This window comes from Cavia porcellus, unplaced genomic scaffold (genome assembly GCF_034190915.1).
Source record: "Cavia porcellus strain 051 isolate PalLab524CR breed Dunkin Hartley unplaced genomic scaffold, mCavPor4.1 scaffold_27, whole genome shotgun sequence".
NCBI lineage: Eukaryota > Metazoa > Chordata > Mammalia > Rodentia > Caviidae > Cavia > Cavia porcellus.
Window position 1 is genome coordinate 20450477 of NW_026947510.1, and position 21951 is coordinate 20472427.

At 48.1% G+C, this 21951-nt stretch overlaps 1 protein-coding gene across 1 annotated transcript in view; it reads right to left on the bottom strand.

Annotated features, from left to right (window-relative positions):
* The window catches only part of Slc6a11 (solute carrier family 6 member 11), a 101412-nt gene that overhangs the window by 30503 nt on the left and 48958 nt on the right, over positions 1-21951 (bottom strand). The window contains exon 6 of the mRNA XM_063238011.1: positions 16157-16291. Within this exon, the coding sequence (XP_063094081.1) occupies positions 16157-16291 (135 nt within the window). The remainder of the gene's footprint in view (positions 1-16156; positions 16292-21951) is intronic.

Sequence of the window (21951 nt, forward strand, 5' to 3'; positions counted from 1 at the left end):
TTGAACAATTCTGATGGTACCCATTGCCCCGGGCAGGTGTAAACTTCTGAAATGACAACTATTCAGCACAAAAATTTAATGAGCAGCTAATATGTACCGGGCAGTACATAAACCACAACAAGGGAAGTAGAATTGAAAAAGTTGACCGTGTCTCCAAAGGTCTAGATCCCTTGGGTGACCATGAAGCATGTCCTGGAATAATCCTAAGGATGCCACCATACACTTGCTTAGTAGGACATCCATCCTGCCCCTCCGCCACCTACTTTGTGACCTTGAGAAACCTTGATACTCTATCATCTATAACCTTGGAGACATATACTTTCCCCCTTGCAGATAGTTTATGATATGAAAATAGTTGCCTGACCACTGACGCATCATCTCTTCTCCTTGGCCTCATGTCCCTGAGAGAGTGTAGGACATCATTCCTGGGCTTTGCTACCTTTCATTAACTGGATACATATAAAGGCTAATGTAAACTTCCTGCCCATGGGAAAGGGAGCGAAAACTACAGCACTGTGGAGAGGGAAAAGATTGGAAACCAGTGATTTTATTCAGTGCCCCCTCTTAGAGCAGAGGGAACTCTGCTCAGGGAGGGACAGTGAGTGTTCAAGGTCAGGGACGGACTGGATCCCCTAGTTCTGACCTAGGGCCTCCCGCACCACACCGCCTGCTGACGTGGCAGGCAAAGGCTGTGACCAGGCTCTGTGACCTTGGAGGCTGAGCTGCAGCCCCCAGCTGCTGCCTTGAGGAATGTCACAAAGACTCCCATCAAGGAGCAGCTACGCCTGACCTCTCTGCGAACATTCGGCAGGACGCGTGCTCTCCCCGCAGGCCTTTCCAGTGCTCGGCTCACGTATGAGAAGCGAGAGAAATGGGACAGGAGGTTCACACGCCAGTGAGTTTTCACAGAGGAGGACATCAAATGTCACGGTCTCGGCAAACACGGGTATCAAAGCCCCGTCATCTCACTGCTTTCAGACAGAAGCAAACCCTGCTCCCCAACGAAACTCTGCCAGGGCAGAAATCATCAGAACAGAGGCATTTGCAGAGCTTGGGTCCTCCTGAGCCTCAGAGAACTTGCAGCAGCCAGTCACAATCTCCTAATGGGGAGAATCACGCAGCCCTCCCCCACACCTGGCATCGTTCTTCCCCATATGCTGCCCTGTTTGATGCTCTCCACTGCCATCCACTATGAAGATGGAAGTCCAGATAGGCAGTGTGGCCTGCCCAAAGTCACCAGGCTGGTGGATCAGGTCTCCATCCCATGCTGGTCTAATCCTTCATTTCACAGGTGCAGAAACATTAAAAAAGGCTGCAAGGTGACAGGTGTTTCAGTGATAGCTCTGTGTCCTAGTTCAGTGCTCCATCAGCTGTGGCAGTGGGCAAACCATGTCCTTGCTCTGGGACACAGTGACTCATCTGCAAAAGGACCACCTGGACCTGGATCAGGGAGCTCCAACTTGTTAAAGCAGCAAATAAATGAGCTTTGTGGATTTGGTGGGGGGGGGGTTCAAGTATCTTGATGAATAGAAATCTACAGTATGTGTAAGAAGCAAGTTTACTGCCAAAGATATAACAATGGACATGAAATATGAAATCATTACCAAAGACATCTGACTTTCCAGGAAAACTGAGCAGCTGATGAGAGCATGGTGATGGTGGTGGAGGGCACTCCCTTAATATTAATTTGCTTCTTCAGCAGTTAGTGCATACACTCAACAGCAAATAAAGGACACAAAAGTTGAGGGTCAAAAATATTTTATGGGAGATACAGAAAACACATTCTGATACATGGTTGGTATTTTAAAGTTATGATTTAGCTTGGCAGGAAGATAGAAACTTCCTCTAGATGCCAGGAGGGAGAGAAGTCAAAACCAGAAATCAAGACACAGGCCCAGTAATCCCTGGGCACATGGGGGCAAAGGGAACTTGAAAGGCTGGGGTTCAAATTCCCTCTCAAGGACAGAGTCAGGGTAATAGGCTTATAGCATGACAAGGTGGCTTAAGGTGGCTGGCCAAACTGAGGGCCTTTGGTATCCACCCAGGGACTGGAGGAGCACGGACACTGTGTCTGGGTGGGTCACAGAGGTGAGAACTTGGGGGTCTGTATCTTTTCTCTTATCCCTTTTTCTGGGGTGCTTTCTCCCTCTGTGCTTCCTGGGCTGCTAGGAACTAAGTAGCTTTGCCCCACCTTGGCTTTTTGCCTTGATAGTTTTGCCTTGAGCCACCTTGCCATGGACTGAATCCATGAGCAAATCAAAGTTCTCTTGTTTTAAACTGTGAGTGTTGGGTATTGTGTATCAGTGATGGAAAGCTAATTATTATATCTCACTGAGTGGTATTAATATACAATCAATACACAAAGCCAAGTAGGTTTGTGCGAGAGCTCAGTGCCAGAAAGGGCTTATTTTATAGCAAATAGGTAGTTGTAAAACTCCGCTCCACAGCTCAGGACTCGACATGGAAGTCCTGGTAAGGATACACCATGGCTCACACGAGTGTCCTCCTGAGATCTGTATTAAAGGTCTCATTCCTTGGGTGGCACTGTTGGCTGGTGGTAAAACTTCTGAGAGGTAGGGCATAGTGGTAGATTTTTAGGTCAGTGAAGGCACAGGGCATTAGTTTTCCTTGTCTCTATGTCCTGGTTCATGATGTAAGCAGTTTACTATACTCTCCCACCACGATGGGCCATCTTTCCTGGAGGTCTAGAGAAATGTGGTCAACTAATCTTGGACTGAAACCTCTAGAACTATGGGCCAAAATAAATCTTTTCTCTTTATAAGCTGTCTCAGATATTTCATTACAATAACACAACACTGACTAACACAAGTGATGATGACACAGTACTCCACCAAATGAGTACTAGAAGTGAAGATGTAATTTAAAACTTGCCATCCTGGAATTCCATACTCAACTAAACTATCTCAGAAATAGGATGGAGCTAGTCCCAGCCGTACTGGCTGAGTGAGCAGCTAGATGTCCCAATATCCTGGTACTCAGGAGAAGACCCTTTCTTCCCAGATCAGTGCCAGTGCTACCATATTCCTAGCCACCACTGCCTTCTGCCACAGCTCACAGTGGACCTTGGTCATGGCCCTTCACACAGGGAATTCTGTGGCCATGGTTCTGGCCCACCTCTCCCATGGGCATTTTGGAATTCCATGGTGATAAACAGGCCCCTGCAGGTTAGAGGAAGGACACGCACAAGGTCTGACAGTGATGCCTTCAGGGAGCCAGCATGCAATGTGAGCTCCAGCTTCCACAGATGGCCTTGCTTTCTGGTCTCATTTCTCTCAAGCACCACTGTCTAAGAGATTTTCTGCAGTAACAAAATATTCTGTATCCATGTTTCTCAACATGGTGGGCCCTAGCCACATGGCACTGACAACCTGAAATCTGACCATGGAAACTGAGGAACTAACTGCACCTTTTATTTAGTTTCAATGAGTTTAAACTGAAATCATTAGACATCGTTTGTGACTATCGTGTTGCCCAGTGTAGTTATGGAGCGTGGGCCTTCCTTGATGGAACCCATTCCAGTCCCTATGCTGGAAGCCCTGGGGTAATTCTCTGCCTCCCTCACCCCAGGAGTGGCAGTGATGATGTGGGGAGACCCACCCCAGGAAATCCTTCTTGCTTGGCCTGCTTGCCCGTAGGACCTAACCTCCTCAGACCACAGACCTCACTGCTCTGTCAGCTAGCCCTCAGCTGCCTGGAATGTTCCCTTCAACCAAAGGTCCTTAAATTCTAGCATGTATACAAATCACTAAAATGTAGGTTCTGACCAAGTGTTGGGGATTTGGGATGGGGCCTGAGGGTCACCACATCTGATGCACTCCCAGAAAAGCCTGGTGCTGCTGGCCTGCAGGGACTTTTTTTTTTTTTTTTTTTTTTTTGGTACCAGGAATTTAACTTACAACTTTGTGTTTGCCAGGCAGGTGCTTACACCCCTGAGCAATATCCTTGGCTGGAGGGACTCTTGAGTAGAAAGGTTGGAACGAAAGGAGCCAGTGTGGAAAGGCTGCAGACTTTGAGTCCAATTATACAAGATTCTGGAGGTGGCACAAATACAGAGGCAGCAGGAAGTTCAGGAGGGGGCAGGGACGTGCAGGCAGGGCACAGGGGGACTTCAGGTTGGGTAACTACTGTGTGGCTGGCTTATGGCGCCCGGTGTGTGCATCATATAGTCAACCAAATCCTAGCAGAGTGCACTCTAAGACAAGCGATGGACTTTAATTCATAATAATGTACTAGTACTGGCTCTTTAGCTGCAACAAACGTGCAAACAGTGATAGGGGAACTTGGGGGTGGGGGTGTAAGGGAAACTGAGAACTCTATTGTTTGTTTTCAATTTTTCTATAAACAAAAACTGCTCACAAATAAGATGCATCCATTCAAAACCCTCATTAACATACTTTATGTACATTTTAGGTCGAGTGTGGGAGAGGGAGGGTTAACTCCAAGCTCCTGTCCCGGAAGACAGAGCCCATGTCCCACCCACCTACCCCCTTTACCACACTCCCACGGTGCCCAGTGAGTGTCTAGCAAGAGTGGTACTGGTGTGCTGCTGTTGATTCATTTAAAAAGCAGAGCCTGGCACATTGCCTGGCACAGAGCAGGTGCTCCATAAATATTTTCTGGATGAATAAACATGTGGCAGGATTTCTAACAAAGCAGCCCGTCTGGGAGTCCCTGGAGACAGGCCCTGGGCTGGTCGCTCCATGGTGTGCAGCTGGCTCTCTGCTCCTCCGCAGCTCTCGCCAGTCCCCGCTACCCGTGGTGACATCTCTCTCCCCTGGGGGACTGCAAACTCCCACAGTGGCCGAGCTCCAGCCACAGCCACCCACGACGCCACAGCCACTGGGCTTCCTCTCAGAGCCTGCAGAGAGTCCACTCTCAGCCAACAGACTCCTGCGCTCGGTCCCCAAACTCATTCCCTTTTGCCATGTGCTTCCCTTCTTTCCTCTTTACCCCAAGTCCACTCTGCTCTCTCATCATTCTATGCCTCCGACAAGCTTCCACGTGCTGCGTCACCTAACCTTACAACATGTGCTGGGGAGAGAAGATAAGACAAAGAGGGGATCCTGTCCTCTAGAAACTCAGTGAGGGCAAGGCTCATGCTCAAAGCCACACAGCAGACAGTGGACAGCAACCATTCAAACTCGATTCTGTTGGCACAGCAGACAGTGGACAGCAACCATTCAAACTCGATTCTGTTGGCACTAAAGCTCATTAGCAGCTGCCCCGTGTGGCAGAGCCTCCCCATCCCTGAGCGATCTGAAATCACAGCTCTCTTCACACCAACCAATCTCCTCCTAGAAGACCATGGGATGAAGTCTGAGTTCTAGCTTGACTGCCCAGCGTCCTAATGCAGGGCCACAGTCTGCTGTGTGAGCCTGACTTCTTATGATTCTTGATCACCAAATCCATCCCGGAGCCACACTGAACTCTGACCTGTTCCTGCACATGGGCAGACTTTCCTGCTTCTGAGCTTTGCCCATTCCAAATAGTCTTCCCTTCTTCCCCTTCAGGGATTAAGTCAAATACATGTTTTATAATGTCTTCTCCATATGACTGGACATGATTTTATTTTCCTCTGTTTCTTTTTCCTTTATCTAAACCATGATATGGCATCCATGCATCAGTTCATCCACTTACCATTTATTCATCCACCCACCTATCCACCTTCTTTTACCATTTATTCATTCACCCATCTACTATCTATTCATCATCCATTTGCCTACCTACTACTTATTTATCTACCCATCAACCTACCATCCATCATCCACCTACCATCTATCCATCCATCTACCCATCATCTATTCATCTACACATCCACTACCTACTTATCTATCCTCCTATCTACCACCCATCCATCCTCTGTCCATCCATCCATCACCTATTCATTTACCTATCTACCCATCCATTGTCTATCATCTATGGATGGATACATCTACCCATCTGCCTGTTATCTATCTATCTATCTATCTATCTATCTATCTATCTATCTGCCTATTCACTGCTTGCCCATCTATCCAGGCATCCACTTATTCATCATCTATCATCCATCCATCAGTCCATCTACCACTTATTCATCTACTTACCCATGCATACACCTACACACCACCTATTCATCCATCCACTATCCACCATGTATTTATCTGCCCATCAATTCATCCATTTACCTATCTACCATCTGTCAGTCCACTCACCCTCTCATCCATCCACATATTCAAGGTGACCAGATCACCAGATTATGCTAGGTGCTAGGGCACCCACTGTTGTTTGTTCACAGGGGATTGGTACTAGTTAAGGAGACTAGTAGTAAATTTATCAATAATTAAACACATAAGATTACTTCAGGTAGCCATTAGCAATCGGATAAAACAAAATGGAGCTTTGTGAAAGTCATGGGGTTAGTGGACATGTTGGAGCTCAGCCAATCAGAGGCGATCTGATGGAGCTGAGACTTGCAGGATCTGTGAGGGAAGTGAGACCTAGTCAGGGCCCTGTGGTAGAACAAACCTGGGATACCCAAGGCCATGTGGGAGAGGGTCCAGGCCAGGGAGGGTTCCTTAGCCTTGGTTGGGGGCACAGTCTATATTTTAATCCTAAGATGCTAGGGCTAGTGGTCAGTGTCAGATCTGGGCTGCTGGTCATGACTAACAACTTGGATCACAGTAGCTCTCCCACCACAGCAACTAGCGACATGGGTGACTGTTTCCAGGGAGTGTGTGACACACTAGACAAGACTGCTCCTCAAGAGGATTGGAAGCCCTCAGGATCAAAGTGCCAAGCGCAGGTGTCTGAGTGAAAAAGTGGTGCTGGCGTGGGGTAGAGCTGAAGTTGCTGGAACCTACATGGAGGGCCCTGAAATAAGGCTGTGTGGGGTGGAGGAGAAGTCCCTGTGGAAACCCCCTATGAAGCTATGGCTACTAATTGGGCCAAATCCACTGGGTAAGATCTCTCAAGGTCATCACCATGGTGGGATAAGGAATGGAACAGACCCTGGGGACAAACTCTGGGCTTCAAGCAAAGTCAAGGGATTGGGGTTTCCTCCCCGCCAGACTGGAGACATCTGGTCAACATCAGATTTCACCCTTGACATCTAAAGGAGACAACGGGAAGCCTTGCCTCCAGAACAAGAACCATGCCTTAGGGCCCTCCGGATGTTTACCCTTATTGTGGGGACAGAGGTTGGCCTGCACGTTGCAGGATGGTAAGCAGCACACCTGACTGGATCACCAGACACCAGTAGCCATGCTCAGTGGTGACACTGAAAACATTCCCAGACATTGCCATGTGTTCCCTGGGAGGCACTATTTCCTGGGTTGAGAATCACCTTTCTCTAGTTAGGACTAATCCACATTCACCTCTATAAAGGTTGGAGCCAGTTCCTGCCAGGGGCAGCAAAGGAGACAGAGCATGGGATCCTATCAAGCCCTACCTACTCAGATTCAGTGTGAGGGTTTGGGAAATGCCATGGGATTCCTACAGCTCTGAGCCAAGGTGAGCAGACACAAGGTGACTATTAGCCGGTAACTCACATAAAAGGTAAGCCTTTTCAGAGGTGGGTACCTGAATCTAGTATTGACCATACCCTCACAGTGTACAGTATTCCATAGAAATCTACAGCACAAGCAATGATGTGGGAAAATACAAGCCATACTCTAGAACAAAAAAAAAAAAAAATCCCTGAATTTAGCACATAAAATAGTTACCATAAATATATTTGAAGAATTAAAGGAGAACACAAAGCATGATGGCAGGAAGCTGTGAGGCCAGACACCCCCTGCTATGGGAGGAAGGGGTGTGTCAATGTTGGCACCAGTTTAAAACTTCACTTGGGTCCTGCTTAAACCCAGAGCACACCGTCACCAGGTGGCAGCAGTTGCACAGGCACAGGTGAAGCTCAGCAGGTAAGGTCTGCACCCAGGGCTTTCTGTCCAATGCAGTGGGGAGGTCAGGGAAGGGGCACTCTGAGGTCCTCAGCGCTGGGACACCTTGGCCTTGGGCCCCTGCGAAGCCCTGTCCCAGCACCCTGGGAAAGCAGACCCGCGATCTGGATCTGTGACAGGCCCTTCTTTCCCGTCCTGAAAACACACACTTGAAATACAATGGGGCGCGAGAGTGGCAGGAATCTGGGCCAGGGACAATGTGATTTCTTGCAAGGTCCCCTTGGCTCCCCAAGGGCTGAAAAGACAGAAAGTGAAAATTTGAGAGGAAACAATGGAGTGGAAGCACTCTACACTGCAGAGAGAACACAGCGCTGACAGAGTAGACAAACAGAGGTTTAGAAAGTTGTGACAGACTGCGGAATGCAAATGGCAGGGGACAAAGCAGCTGAGCTGCTGTGTCGCTGCAAAGTCTTGACGGGAAGCTGAATTCACTGGACCTGCACTGAAAGCCTTGATTCTGAGCTCAGAGCGCCGACCTTGGGCTGGGGCCCTGGCTTGTCCTGCTGGGAGCTGGTGAGATGCAGGCCAAAGTGAGGACAGTGCAGGTGTCCGTGAGCCCCACTGGGTTCCAGGCTGGGCAGCAGGGGGACAACGAGAATTGCTCTGGCACTTGTGTGCCCATCTCCGGGCCCCAGAGCAGCAGGTACTCTTGTTCCCAGTGACAGGCAGAAGCCCTGAGCCAGCAGGGGAAAGACTGCAGCTGAGGGTCACCCCGCTAGGCCAGGGCACAGAATGACCCAAACTTTTTCCCAAACACCAGGCTCCGCCACCCCAGAGACCTGCTTTCCTCAGAGTGTGCCCACAGCCACAGTGATGCTGTGACCCTGCCACAGAGCAGCACAGGCTTGGCTGGAACCAGCCTGCCAGCCACCTTTATTTCCTTTCCTTCCTTCTTTCCTCCTTCTGCCCCTGGCTTCCATCTCCCTCCATCCTTTTGCTATCTCTTCTCCTTCCATCCTTTCTTCCATCTTTTCTTTCTCTTTCCTTTTATTCTTTTCTTTCTCATCCCTCCTTCCCTTCCTCCTTCTCTTCCTCCTTCCATTCATTCACAAAGCATTTACTTCATCGCAGACACCACCCCAGGGTGAAGAGGTGACAGTGGCTGTAATGAATCAACCCTTAACCTCCATGGAGCTTCATTCTGTTCCAGTGGTGGAGAGGTGTGACAGTGTCTGAGATGCTGACAAATGCCCCTGAGGAAACAGTCAGGGGTCAAGGAGAGAGGAGGCTGCTCAGAAAAGGCACCAGGACCCCCCTCAGAGGCCACAGTGGTCCAGTAGCTGCCTAACAGTGTCTAAGGCTCCTTCCCACCCCAGGAAGAAGGCACTGCCCTGACTGAGCAGGAAGCGTGATGGCCCTCAGGCTCCAAAGAGCCACACTCCAGGGTGAGTTCTGCCACTGTCCTTTCCTGGAGTTCTGGCCTCAGGAGTTCTGTGAGGTCCAGTTGACCACTCCTTTGGATTCCTGCAGGCTCTGCCCACAGTATGGAGGGCCAGGGCTTTCCACACTTTCCTGCTGAGCCCCGGAAGCCATCAGAGGCAGGTTTTGCACCAGTTGCACCCTGAGGTCCCTTCACTACCCAGGTGTGTCTGGAGCCCCTACAAGCCTAGGGAAGGGGTTCTGGGATCATGGAGAGGTCCCTGAGGCTCCTACTAGCCTCCTATGGGGGAACCCTAGGGACTGATTCTTTTCTTCCTATGACCTGCATGTGCCCCACCCACCCAGGCCCAGGCCTGGCACACAGGGAGGTCAGTGGGGTTCTGCAGGGTTCCCATCTTTGCTTAGCAGACCCTAGGAATGGACGAGAACCCCTGACCCATCCCAGCTCATCCTCCCTTTTTGTGGGACAGAATCAGAGAGAACAGCGCTAAGGCTGTCTCTCCCACTAGACTCTGTGCTCCAGATGGTATCCTGCACCTGGGTTCTGAGTGCCCAGATGTGGGGCACATAGTTGGCATCAGTGGGATGAGTCTAGACACAACTTTCAGGACCTAGCAACAGATGAGCAGGACACAGGATGGACTTCATCCCTGACTAGGAAGGACTCCTCATGAAATGCTCAGGGCCTGAATGGAGCACCCTGGGGACCATGTGTGGGGACCTCTACCGCCCAGCCTTCTATCCTGTGGGGTTCTCTGTTTCCTCAAGCTTGTGCCCTGGCAGAGATTTCGGTAGCTATAGAGTGATCCCTTAGTGCCTAGAGCTGCAGAGGCCTGAACCCTGCAACTTCAAGATGAGTCAGTCATTACCCTTAACTTTCTCTCTCTTGATCTGAAAGAAGCACAGAATCCACAACATAGACCAGCCAAAAATCAGGCCTAGGGCACTTTCTGAGAGTTTTTCTTTGTGGTGGAATTTGGTGAGTTGTCTGTTTTTGTTTTGAGAGGGTCTCTCTATGTAATCCAGGCTGGCCTTGAACTCACTATGTTGCCCAGGCTGCCCTTAAACTAATAGTGATCCTCCTGCCTCAGTATCCTGAGTGCTAGAATTATAGACGTGTGCTACCACACCCAGTTCACAGTGCTATATGAAGTGCAAATGCTCACAGGTGTGATTCAGTTCTGTTATTTCTTTGCTGATTTTCTGTCTGGTTGATCTGTCCCTTGGTGTCAATGGTGTGTTAAGGTCTCCTGTTATAATTATGTTATTGCTAATTTGGTTTTTCATTTCTATTAATACTTGCTTTATATAACTGGGTGCTCTGGAATTTGGTGCATATATATTTAAGATTGTTATCTCTTCCTCTTGAAGTTTCCCCTAACCAGAATGCAATGACCTTCTTTATCTCTTCTGATTGTTCTTGGTTTGAAGTTCACACTGTCTGCAAACAGAATAGCTACCCCTGCCTTTTTTGGCGGGGTGGGGGGGAGTTCCTGATGCATGAAGTATTGTTTTTCATCCTTTGACTTTCAGTCTGTGAGTATCCTTTTGGGTTAGATGAGTTTCCTGTAGACAGCATATGGTTGGATGTTGTTTCTTGATCCATTCTGCCAGTCTGTTTCTTTTAATTGGTGAATTGAGACCATTTACAATAATGGTTATAACTGTTATATAACTAAGTCAGAATTATTATTTAGAAGATTAAAAACCTTGGACTTACTGAAATTAGATGTTACAAAGAGACATAATAGGCCCCCACACTGGCACCCAAGAAAATATTTCCACCCAGATGTTTTACTTGGGTACTTGATCCAACTTTGGGCCCTGTGTCAGCTGTCCCCAGAGTAACCCCAAGACTACCTGGAGTTCTAACACTGTTCCCAGAGGGTCAACAGCTCCAGCAGCCCTGAGTCCCAAGTGTTTGCCAACCTCCTTTCTCCTAAACTATTTTGCCAGGGTCATGTTTGTTGTAATATTTACTATTTGCTTTAAATGAAGCTTCCCATCACATACATACACATATATATGAAGTGTATGTACAGTATGTGTGTGATGCATGTAAAATCTGTAACACATACTATATACAGCATGCACGGTGTCATTCCAGATACAACAATGAGGCTATGATTCTGGTATGTTATGCTTTCATTTTCTAATGCACATTAAGCTAAATACATAATTAGAAAAAAGTTCCTTCACCAAGTGAGTCATTGCACTTAATTTTCTCTTTCTCTTTCCCCTTCTCTCTTTCCTGCACACCGTGGAGACCCCAGAGCACACTGGACATGCGCTCCTCCGCTGGGCCACCCTGGCCCTCACTGCACTTGCCTTTGACGGCCATCTGCTGAGGTAGCAGGTGTGGCCTGTGGTTCTCTTCCTAGAGAAAGAGGCTTTGGGCCCAGGAGGTGTCAAGCCTACCTCTAGGCCACACCAACACAGTGAGAGAGCAGAAAGAGAAACCAGAACCTCTTATGTATTCCTGGCTTGGGGCACTGACAGATGGGGACAGCTGGGGCCATGTCAGGGTTTCCTGGTGGCACCACACCTGCAGAGCCACCAGCTTGCATGGAGTGTTGTTTTCCTTTCTCTCTTGAGTCATGAAGCTTACCTCTGTCCTAGTTAATCAGCAGTTACTTTGGGACACAGACACACAGACAGACACAGACAGAGACACACACACACACACACACACACACACACACACACACACACTCATAACACATACACTCCATACACACAAGCATGCATGTGCATGTACTTCTTGGCCAAAAGTAACAGAGAGTCCCAAAGAGCTCACAGATGTCGTGACCTGCAAGCTGCTAGGCCAAAGAAACAGTGCTCTCAAGCATCCACAGGGCTCTGGCTTGCACTCAGCCTCTGAGCACCCAGTGTCTCAGGGATGGAGGGGCAGACCTGGTGGTGGGCAGGGCAGATGAGACTTTGCCCTCCAGAGATGACTTCAACCGCTGGTCCTCTGCCAGTATATCCCTGGCCACCCTGACTTGTGGACAATCGTGCTCGCTCCCTCCAGCAACCCTGCCTACTGCTGTGCTTTATCCACCTGGGAACTTTTCCTAGTTCTAGATTTTGCTTTTCTGTTTATCTCTTCCTTCTCCAACAACAAAGGTGCCTGCTTTCATGAACCACTGTACCCTCGATACCTCTAATAATCTCTGATACCAACAGGACCCTCAGTGCACAGTTCTGGGAGGGATGGACATTGAGCAAATGAAATCACACCTATAATGCATGTGTGCACACATGCAAAATTTAATTATCTAAATATTCTCATTGGTGCTTTGGAGAATGACAGGGTACTCTGGGACAACTACTCTGAGGAAGCTGTGTTTAAACTGAATCCTAAAGTGAATGTTAGACTTGGAGAAAGATGGTCTTGGGGAAAAGGAGTGGCTTCATAGAGGAACAGCATGTGCAAAAGTTCTGAGGCAGGGAGGATGGTCATTACCTGGAGTGAAGTGAAAGAGAATGACAGTGGCAGGGGGTGTGGCAACAAAGTGGCTCCTGGATGGCCTAGGGGCCCAACCATGTGGATCTTACTCTAAAGAGCATAGGGATCTCCAGTGGGGATTTAAGCAAAGAGAAATTAATTGGATTTAGAGTTCAGAAGAATCACTTTTCTGCTAGGTAGAGGGGGGCCAGGGGTCACTACTGGAAGACCAAATAGGAGGTTTCTCTAGTTTTCAGGTGGGAGATGGTGGCCTAGATGAGGCTGGGGGCAGCAGTGTGAAGGCCAGTGTGGACAGGGTAGGGTGTGGTGGTTCAGAGGCCATAAGCCCTGCTCATGTGCCTGACGTTGCTTGGGGACAGAGGCTATCCACTTTTCCTTGGGAATGGCCAAACAGTAAATACTGGGGGTCTTGTAGGCATGTGGAGAGAGTCAGCAAAGCAGGCTGATGTCCAGCACCCACGGCTGGCCCTCAGCTGGGGTCTGGGATCACAGCTTCCAAGATGCTTCTAGGCTGCTGAGTGCTACAGTTGTTTGGGTGCCCGAAACACCGAATTTCACTTGGACTAAGACCCAGACCCTATGCACCAGCAGAATGACTCATACGCACACAGGACTCCCCAGGGCTGTGATGATCACGTACACAGACCAGTTCTCTGTGTGCTCAACAAACACCCTATTGGTACCTGGGTCTGAGTGCTGGGCAGAGAACCTGAGCCTGGGGCTGCATTTCCAGGATGGGCAAAGGAGCGTGGGCAGGGCATTCCCACAAGCGAGAGGGGAGGGTGGGGGAGCCGGAGCCTGGATACCTGTGAACTCTGCCCAAAGGGTCCTCCTCTTGGTGAAGACAGAAGAAATTACACCAGGACCATCACTGCTTCTGAGTCCCGAGTTCTTCTGGGAAATCACTGGAGGTGTGGGTGGTTTTGGGACCCCAACACAGGGGTCCGGCAAGTACTCAGTGGCCATACAGACAACCCCGAGGCTGTGTTCTACTGCAACTTGATTAATGACAACAGTAGAGGGCCTGGCTTTGGACCACAGGCAGAGCCATGAAGTTACACGCATACAGAACCTAGGGCTCTCTGAACCTACTTTGAGAACCATGGGCTGAGTCCAACACTTTCAAGTCATAAGTAGACCAGAAAGAGAAAGAGAAGAAATGTGTCCAAGGCCGGATCAGCAGCAGAAGCAGGACCTATGTCTCAGCCCCCACTCAATGTGTTGTCTGCGGCAGTGGGCACTGGCCTGGCAGCCAGGCCTGAGAGGAAGGAGTACATGGGCAGGGGAGCCACGCAGCGAGCAGCCAGCTTTGCTGCCACTTCTCTCCATGTGAGGGGAGACAGGGCTCTAACACAGTGAGTGCCAATCACCTTATCCTAGCCTTCTGAGATCACCAGTCACCTCTGAAGTTTCTTAATATCAGATGCCAGGGGCTCGGGAGGTAGCTCAGAGTCTGGGGCTGCATACCACATGCAATGCCCTGAGCTCCATCCTCAGTGCAGGGGGAAAAAAAAAAAGAAAGAAAAGAAAAAAGATGCTGATGTGCTATCTCAGCATCTCTGAAACACCATCCCCAAGGCTGGGGCCCAGAATCTTCACTTTAACAATTCCTGGGTCTTTTGATGAGCCCCCAGGTTTGGAAATGGGGAATTTTAGGACTTCCTGATGGATGACCTCAAGAATCAAGGAAAAGAAGCCCATGAGTAGAGGAGAGAAGAGGAAATCTGTCTGGAATCAAGGAATGAATTGCAGACACAAACAGTGCTTCGGGGAACACACTTTCCAAAGACGCTGCTTCAACTGAGCCTCGGCCACTGCAGCTCGGCATGGCCAGCAGTCAGGAGCTCATTTCCTTCTTCCCAGGGATCCTGCCTATGATGCAGGATGTGGTGCAGGTGTCCACAGTGCCCTGAGCTATGAAGCACAGCTGACAGGGACAAAAACGAGCCATTTCCACCCCACTGTTCTTCGCTTTCACTGTAATGAGGTACAAGCGCGCTGTGCTAACTAGCACCTCACAAGTGTTTCCACCCAGGCTTCCAAAACCAGATGGCCGAAAGCCACAGGCATCAGATTTCTTGAAAACTTCACATTCTAATTGAAAATTACAGGCAGAGTCCACAAGACCTATGCTTGCTTGTTTTCATAGACAAACAGAGGTTTCCTCGCCACTCCAACATCTCTTGAGTGCCTTATTCTGCACCTAAGAGCCTTTTGGTGATTCACATACATGGGACCCACCCCCAGCGGGGTTCATGTGAACTGATCTGGGCTGTGCTCTGCGACTCAGATTTTCAAAAGCTCCCCAGATAGATACTCCTGACAGTGGCAGGCGAAGGCTGGCTGAAGCCATATTTTCACTCGGCACATCACCATGTGCCCACCCAGAGAAGGTTGGGCACAAACACTGCTCACTACACAGGACCCCGAGTGCCTGACCACAGATGGCCAATGGGTGAGCCTGTCTCTCCAGTCTGTGTTCTCTGAGCTGCCCTCACAAAGAGAACCGACACCACCAAGTTCCACTCACTGACACTAATAGGTCTGTGGCAGTGGGAAGGAAAAAAAATGTTTGTGATTCTACCTGACCCTACCTGAAGTACAGCATTTGCTTCTGTGAGGAGTTCAAGCATAGGCAACAGAATACAGCATTGTTAGCAGCAGACATTCCAGACCCTCTCCTAGCACTGCACAGTTGTCTTCAAATAGCATTTATGCTCTGCAGTGCTTTGAAATCACGGAACAGACTGAGCCTCCCTTATCCAAAAGTCCAAAATGCTTCCAAATCTGAAACTTCTCAGCACTGACTGTCACTGCAAGGGGGGAGCCCCACACCATGAAACTTTGCTTTGTGAGTAAAACTATTAACATTGTTCTATAAAATTACCTTCAGGCTGTGTGAAAGGTGTATGTGAAAGAAGTGAATTCCATTTTTAGATGTGAGTCCCACCTGCAACATATCTCATTATGTTTGTACAAAATATTTCAAAATAAAAAAAATAATCCCAAATTCAAAATATTTCTTGGCACAAGCATTTTGGAAAAGGAATATTCACTTAAAGTTACCAGATCTGTGGTTGGATCTTGCTATTTAAGAAACTGATAAAGAAGTACATACATTACCATGTTACATCTTTGCCTTTTAAAACCATTTCTTTAGTTGCATTCTAATATATTTGATTTCATACATGTTTAATTGGTGTATTTAAAATTATTATCCTGAGAAGGAGTCCCCAGGCTTCCAGCTGTATAACTGGCTGTGAGTCTCTGTGGCTGGTGGCCCACTTTGCGGAGAGGTCCCCCACAGTGGTCGATGGCCAATGCTGTGTGTGGAGCAAGCAGCTCTTACCTGTGGGTCAGAGAGCCGGGAGATATCAGGGTACAGGTAGAACTTGATGCCTTCAGCGGCCCCAGGCAATGTGACCCCTCGGATCAGGAGGATGAGGAGCATGACATAGGGGAAGGTCGCGGTGACATACACAACCTGCCCAAAAGAGAGGAGGACAGAATCAGGAGAGGTGCCAGTGACAGGCTCATTTCATGTAGCATGACATCCTCGAGTCCATTCGCACTGCGGCTCATCACAGGTTGTCCTCTTGGAAGGCTGAGTAGTGTATCACTGTCTGGTCACACAACACTGTTCTTATTCATATAGCTGTGCCCCAGCCTCAGAGAGACACAGCATCCAGGGAGGACTGGCGTCCATAGACATGCAAATGCCTCATGTAGAATAACTAGCACCTACACACATCCTCTGGTCTACTTTAAATCGACACAGGATACCTAACACAATGTGAACACCCCTATGTAAATAGTCATAGATCATACTGCTTAGGGCATATAACAGAGAAAGAGGTCTACATGTTTGGTACAGAGGCAAATCTTTCTTTCCAAGGTTAGTTGAATTCATAGATGCTGTTATGGTTTACATCCCCCAAAGCCACGTGCACTCCCTGGTGGGGCTTTGGGGAGGTGACTGGATCATGGAGGCATGGAAACCATCAGAGAGTTAGTCCTTTGCTGAGGTCATGGCTGAATGTGATGTTGGGAGGTGAAGCCTGGAGGAAGGAGGTAGTCACTGGGGACGTGGCTTGGAAGAACTCATTTCCCTCCTTCTTGCTCTCTCTCTGTTTCTCATCTTTTTGCCCTCTGCAGTGACGCCATGATGTCCCGCTTGGAGCTGGCTGAGTATGGATGAAACCTCTACAAACTGTGATCCCAAATCAGCTTCTCCTTCTTAGAGTTGTGGATGCTGGTATTATGTCTCAGCAATGACAAAATAACTAAGACAGACACTGAACCTGTGGATACAGATGGCCATCTGTACTCCCCGATCCCACTTAAATCAGGCACCTAATGTAGTGGATTCACATGATCAAAGCATGACGTGGAGGCTAAAGGGAGGTAGGCACTGACCAGTGGGCCCAAAGTGAGCTCCAGAGATCTGCTGTGCACCGGGGTGGATGGTCACACAGAGCACACTGGGAGCCATGCCAGGGGCTATACTTCATGTCGAAGTTCTCACCTCACCACCATAAAATAGAATTTTAAACAGTGGGGGAGCCCACAGACAGCAAAGGGCAGCACAAAGACAGGACTCCAACACTCTTGCCTTGTCTACCATCAGGGCTAGGCTGGAGCTGGTGGGGCGTTTACAAGGGCCCCTCCCATCTCCACCACATAACCGTCAAATGTTTATGACCATGGTCACAGGAGACATCTGTCACAACCCAGTACAGGTAGAGCCGGAAAGGAAGCTTCATGAAATCACTGACTCGTGTGCTACAGGCTGATACCACCTCTCATGCTGTTTCATTGGTAACAAGCTGGTCATGATCCTCTAAATCCATTTTATAACTTACCGAAAGACCAAGACCCACATCTCTGAAAAATACAGCTCTTAATACAAAATCAAGGTTTTATAAGCAAAGATAGGATAGGATAGGATAGAAGTGAAGGGAGAGAAGGGAAAAGGAGGGGAGGGAAGAAAATTAGCATTCTCCTGAAATCATTTCGCTTGGTGCTTTGACCCAAGGCGAGTGGGGAGCCTTTCAGCTGGCAGCTTTGGGGTAAGAACTGAGACTCTGAAACATCTCTTCCCCTTGCCTAGGGGAGCCACCCCTTGGCCATGCCTTCCTCTCCATATCATCCAAGGTCTTGCCAGGGCTGATTTCTCCTTCAATTTCTCCTCTATTTTCTCCCAATCACTCAGTTCTATCTCTGGGTGGGTCCTGCTTGCTTCTGTTAGAACATCAGCTTGTAAACATGCAGAGATAGGGACCCTCCTGTGACTTGGAAAGAGCTCTGGAATTTCCCCCAAACACAAAGAGACAGGTACGGGCTTCCTGAGGGGCCCCACTCAGGTTCCCCAGGTGAACACTTGTATGACAAGACCACCATCTCTAGTTCATCCAGCACTTCAGTGGTGGCACAGTCCTTTCCACTCACCCATTCACTCATTCACTCCGCCTCTCATCCACCTATCACATACTTGCTCCAATGCCAGAGACACTCCTGTGTGCTGAAGACTAAGCTATGTCTTGGAATATATAAGTAAGGATGAATCACAGGACACGAATTTCTGTTCCAAGAGGCTTAAAGCTGGTAGAAAGGACAGATATGTAGACAGGCAGACAATGAACTGTGTCATCAGAGGTATGAAAAAGTGCTGGAGTACAGGTAGGAAGCAATCAGGGAGGGACATCCAAGGTGACCTGGTATTGGCCTATAAAGGATGGCCAGGAGTTCAGGACCTGCAAAATAGGAATGGAAGGAAGAGGGAACAAAGTTCCTGCTATCTGCGAGGCCCACATCATGTGCAAATAATAATAATGGCTACATTTATCAGCACTTCACCAGTCCAAGTGGTTCTTCTGCTTATACATGAGAAAGGTCAGAGAGCTCACCAGCCACTTGTTCAAGGTCATCCAGATACTCACAGGTTGTCTCTAGTCATGTATTCAGATCTCAGGCTATGTATGTACCTCTTACACAGTCATCCAAAGTGAAGCAAGGGAAGATTTATTTCTTACAGTTTAGAGGTTTCAGTCCTTGGCTTCAAGGCAGGATGGCATGGTGGGGCGGCTATTTATGGCCACCACAAACAACAAGCACAAACAGCCCCAAAAAGGAAAGACACACCTTCTTCCCACTCTTATACTGGGTGGGTGCAGCACTCATACCACCAATGCTAGCACCAGACAACAAACCAATCACAAATGCCAGACTCAGCAGTGTCCATGAATGTGTAAGGCTTGAGGGAGCCATGTGAACCAAACCATAACATTCCACCCCTGGTGTGTACCTCCTTTATACAAAAGACATTTAGTCCATCTCCAAGAGTTGCCAAAGTCCTGTTTTACTATTGCTGAAAAGTCCAACTCCCAAGTCTCCTGCAAGATCTAAGGCAAAACCTTAGTAACAAGCTCCTGTACAAGAGAAAACAAAGTTAAACACTTGCAACATATAATGGCAATAAACATTACCATTCCAAAAGTTACACACGGGGAATGCAAAGCATTGGAACTAAAGCAAGAGCAAAATCCACTAGAGTAAACATTAAGTCCTGGAGTTCCACATTCAGCGTCCGAAGCAGTCTGGCTGCAAGCTCCAGTAGGCTTGAGTGATTCTGCCTCCATGGCACTTGCAGGGGTTTCATTTCCCACAGCTTCTCTCTTAAGCCCCCCTGCTCAGTCTTTGCAGCTTTCCTTAGATGATCCATGTTCCTGGCTTTTCCAAACTTCTGGTGTCTCCACTGTACCTCTGGCTTCACACTCAGAGCTTCACCTACTACCCTCTCAGAGGCACACTGCTTGACCTCCCATGCCTTCTGAAATTGGTGTGGAAACTGCCTTAATGTCAACTGTGCATTCTCCATTCATCTAAAACCAGCACCATGTGGATGCTGCCAAGGTCTGCTGCCAGCTGGAGCGGTAGCCAGACTTTTCTCTCTCTTGGCTGTGGAGGTCGAGTGCTGGGATCGCTAAGCATGCTCAACCTGATTGTGAGAAACAGCTTCTCTATGCCAGCGCCATTTTGGAACCTCCTGCGGCCTCCACCACCACTCTGGAACACAGCGCTCTGCTCTGTTCCTCTGAACAAAGTCTTTCACTTTTGCAGTTTTGAGGTTGCAAAGGGTAAAGACCCACTGCTTCCTGGGACATCTCCAGGCCATCTTTTTTATTTTTCTGTACCTTCTCAGCAATTAAGGTCTGAGCTCTATCTTCACACTCCAGAGCTTTACTGGAGCTTTTCTTTTGGCCAAACCTACAACATTTTAAATCATCCTGCTGGGCTCTCTGCTTTTGATTCACAACATAAATCTGACTAAAAGCCCCCAGCAGTTGTCATGCCCCAGCCTCAACATTTGACTGCCTTGAAATTTCTTCTGCCAGATTAATCAATTCACTGCCCTTAATCTTACTCTCAGGTGAAATCTCTGGACATGAGAAAAATGCAGCCAAACTTGCTGCCAAGCCATAACATGCATCATCTGGAGTCCAACAACCAATGCAGTCCTTCTTCCCAGCAGAAACCTTGCATGCCTGGTCTTTACTGGCAGGCTTTGATCAGCCGCCTTCACCTGTGAGCTCTGACCAGAATCTCCTATGCAGAACAGCCTAAGGTGTTCTAGCTCTATATATTCAGGTGACATATCCAAAACTTTCCAAACTCTTTTCACAAGCAATTTCCAAAGGCTCTTGAACCACATAGTCAGGTACAGCCATGGCAACAATCCCACTGATACCAAATTCTGAATTGGTTACTTTTCTCTCACTGCTAGGACAAAAAAGCTGACACCCAAAATGAAAGAAGGAAGGGTTTATTTAGGTCACTGTTTGTTCAGGTTTCAGTCCATAGTCAGCTGGCTCCAAGGTGGATGGTGTGGTGGGGCAACCATTCATGGCCACCACAAACAGCAAGTGCAAACAGTGCAAAAGAGGAAAGACATGCCTTCTTCCTGCCCTTATACTGTATGTTGGCTCTGCCCCTAGTGGGTGTAACACTCACACCACCAATCCTAGAGCCAGACAACAAACCAATCACGGATGCCAGACTCCGCTGCTTCCATGATTGCATGAGGCTTGGGGGAGCCATTCGAACACAAACCAGTTCCAATGTCAGTCTCAATGTCAGGAAAGTGACTCAGACAAGACATGACAAGGCAGAGATTTATATCCAGATCTCAAAAAATAGGAAATCAGCATTAGCAGAGAGTTATGATAATGGGTCCTATGGGCACAACCTGGAGAGCTGGATTATTTTATCCAGAATCCATCCCTAATCTACAACAATGGAACCCACTCCAGCTCACTCAGCTTCAAACCCGCCAATCCTGCCTCCCTGTTTCCAAATCCACCATCAGCTCAATTTAAGCATCACACAATCAACACGCTCTCTTGCTGTCATATATAATGTCATGTATAATCCAGAAAAGGTGCACACAAGTCAAACAAACAAGGCCAGAAGTTGATATTAATGATTAAAAAGTGAAAGGCCAAGGACAGGTTTGATGGTGCTTGTCTGTAATCCCAGCACCTGGGAAACTGAGACAGAAAGACTATTGCCAGTTTGAGCCTACGCAGTGAGTTTAAGACTATCCTGAACCACATACTGAGACTCTGTCTCATAAATAAGAGAAAGAAAAAAGTAAAAGGCAAACAATCAATAGAGATTGATGGTTCCTGTCCAGAGAGCTAAAATGCTATAAAATCTGCAGTTGGACTTAGCTTCTTCAGAAACATCTATGAGAGAACTTTACTATTTCATACAAATTATTCTTTTTCTCCAAAATGAGTCTCCTTGGTCACCTAACTTAAGGCCATTAAAAGTTTTGTGGAGGTTAAAAATCTTATGCTTCCACTAAATAATTTCCACTTGTCTCTGTTGTATGATAGATTAATATCCACAATTTCAGGAGCTGCCCTGTTCTAGATTCATGATGTATCCCCAGCTTAACTCTCTTAACTTTCCATGCTTACACAATTTAAGGAAAAGAACATTATCATGTAAAATATGAGAACTACTCAAAATCACAGAAATGTGTCCTTTACCTGGGAGATCACTTTGATGTGACGAAATATGCCAGTTGCACTTTGCCTGTCCTCTGCTGAGTGGCCTGGGGGTGTCACTTAAATTCTGGCC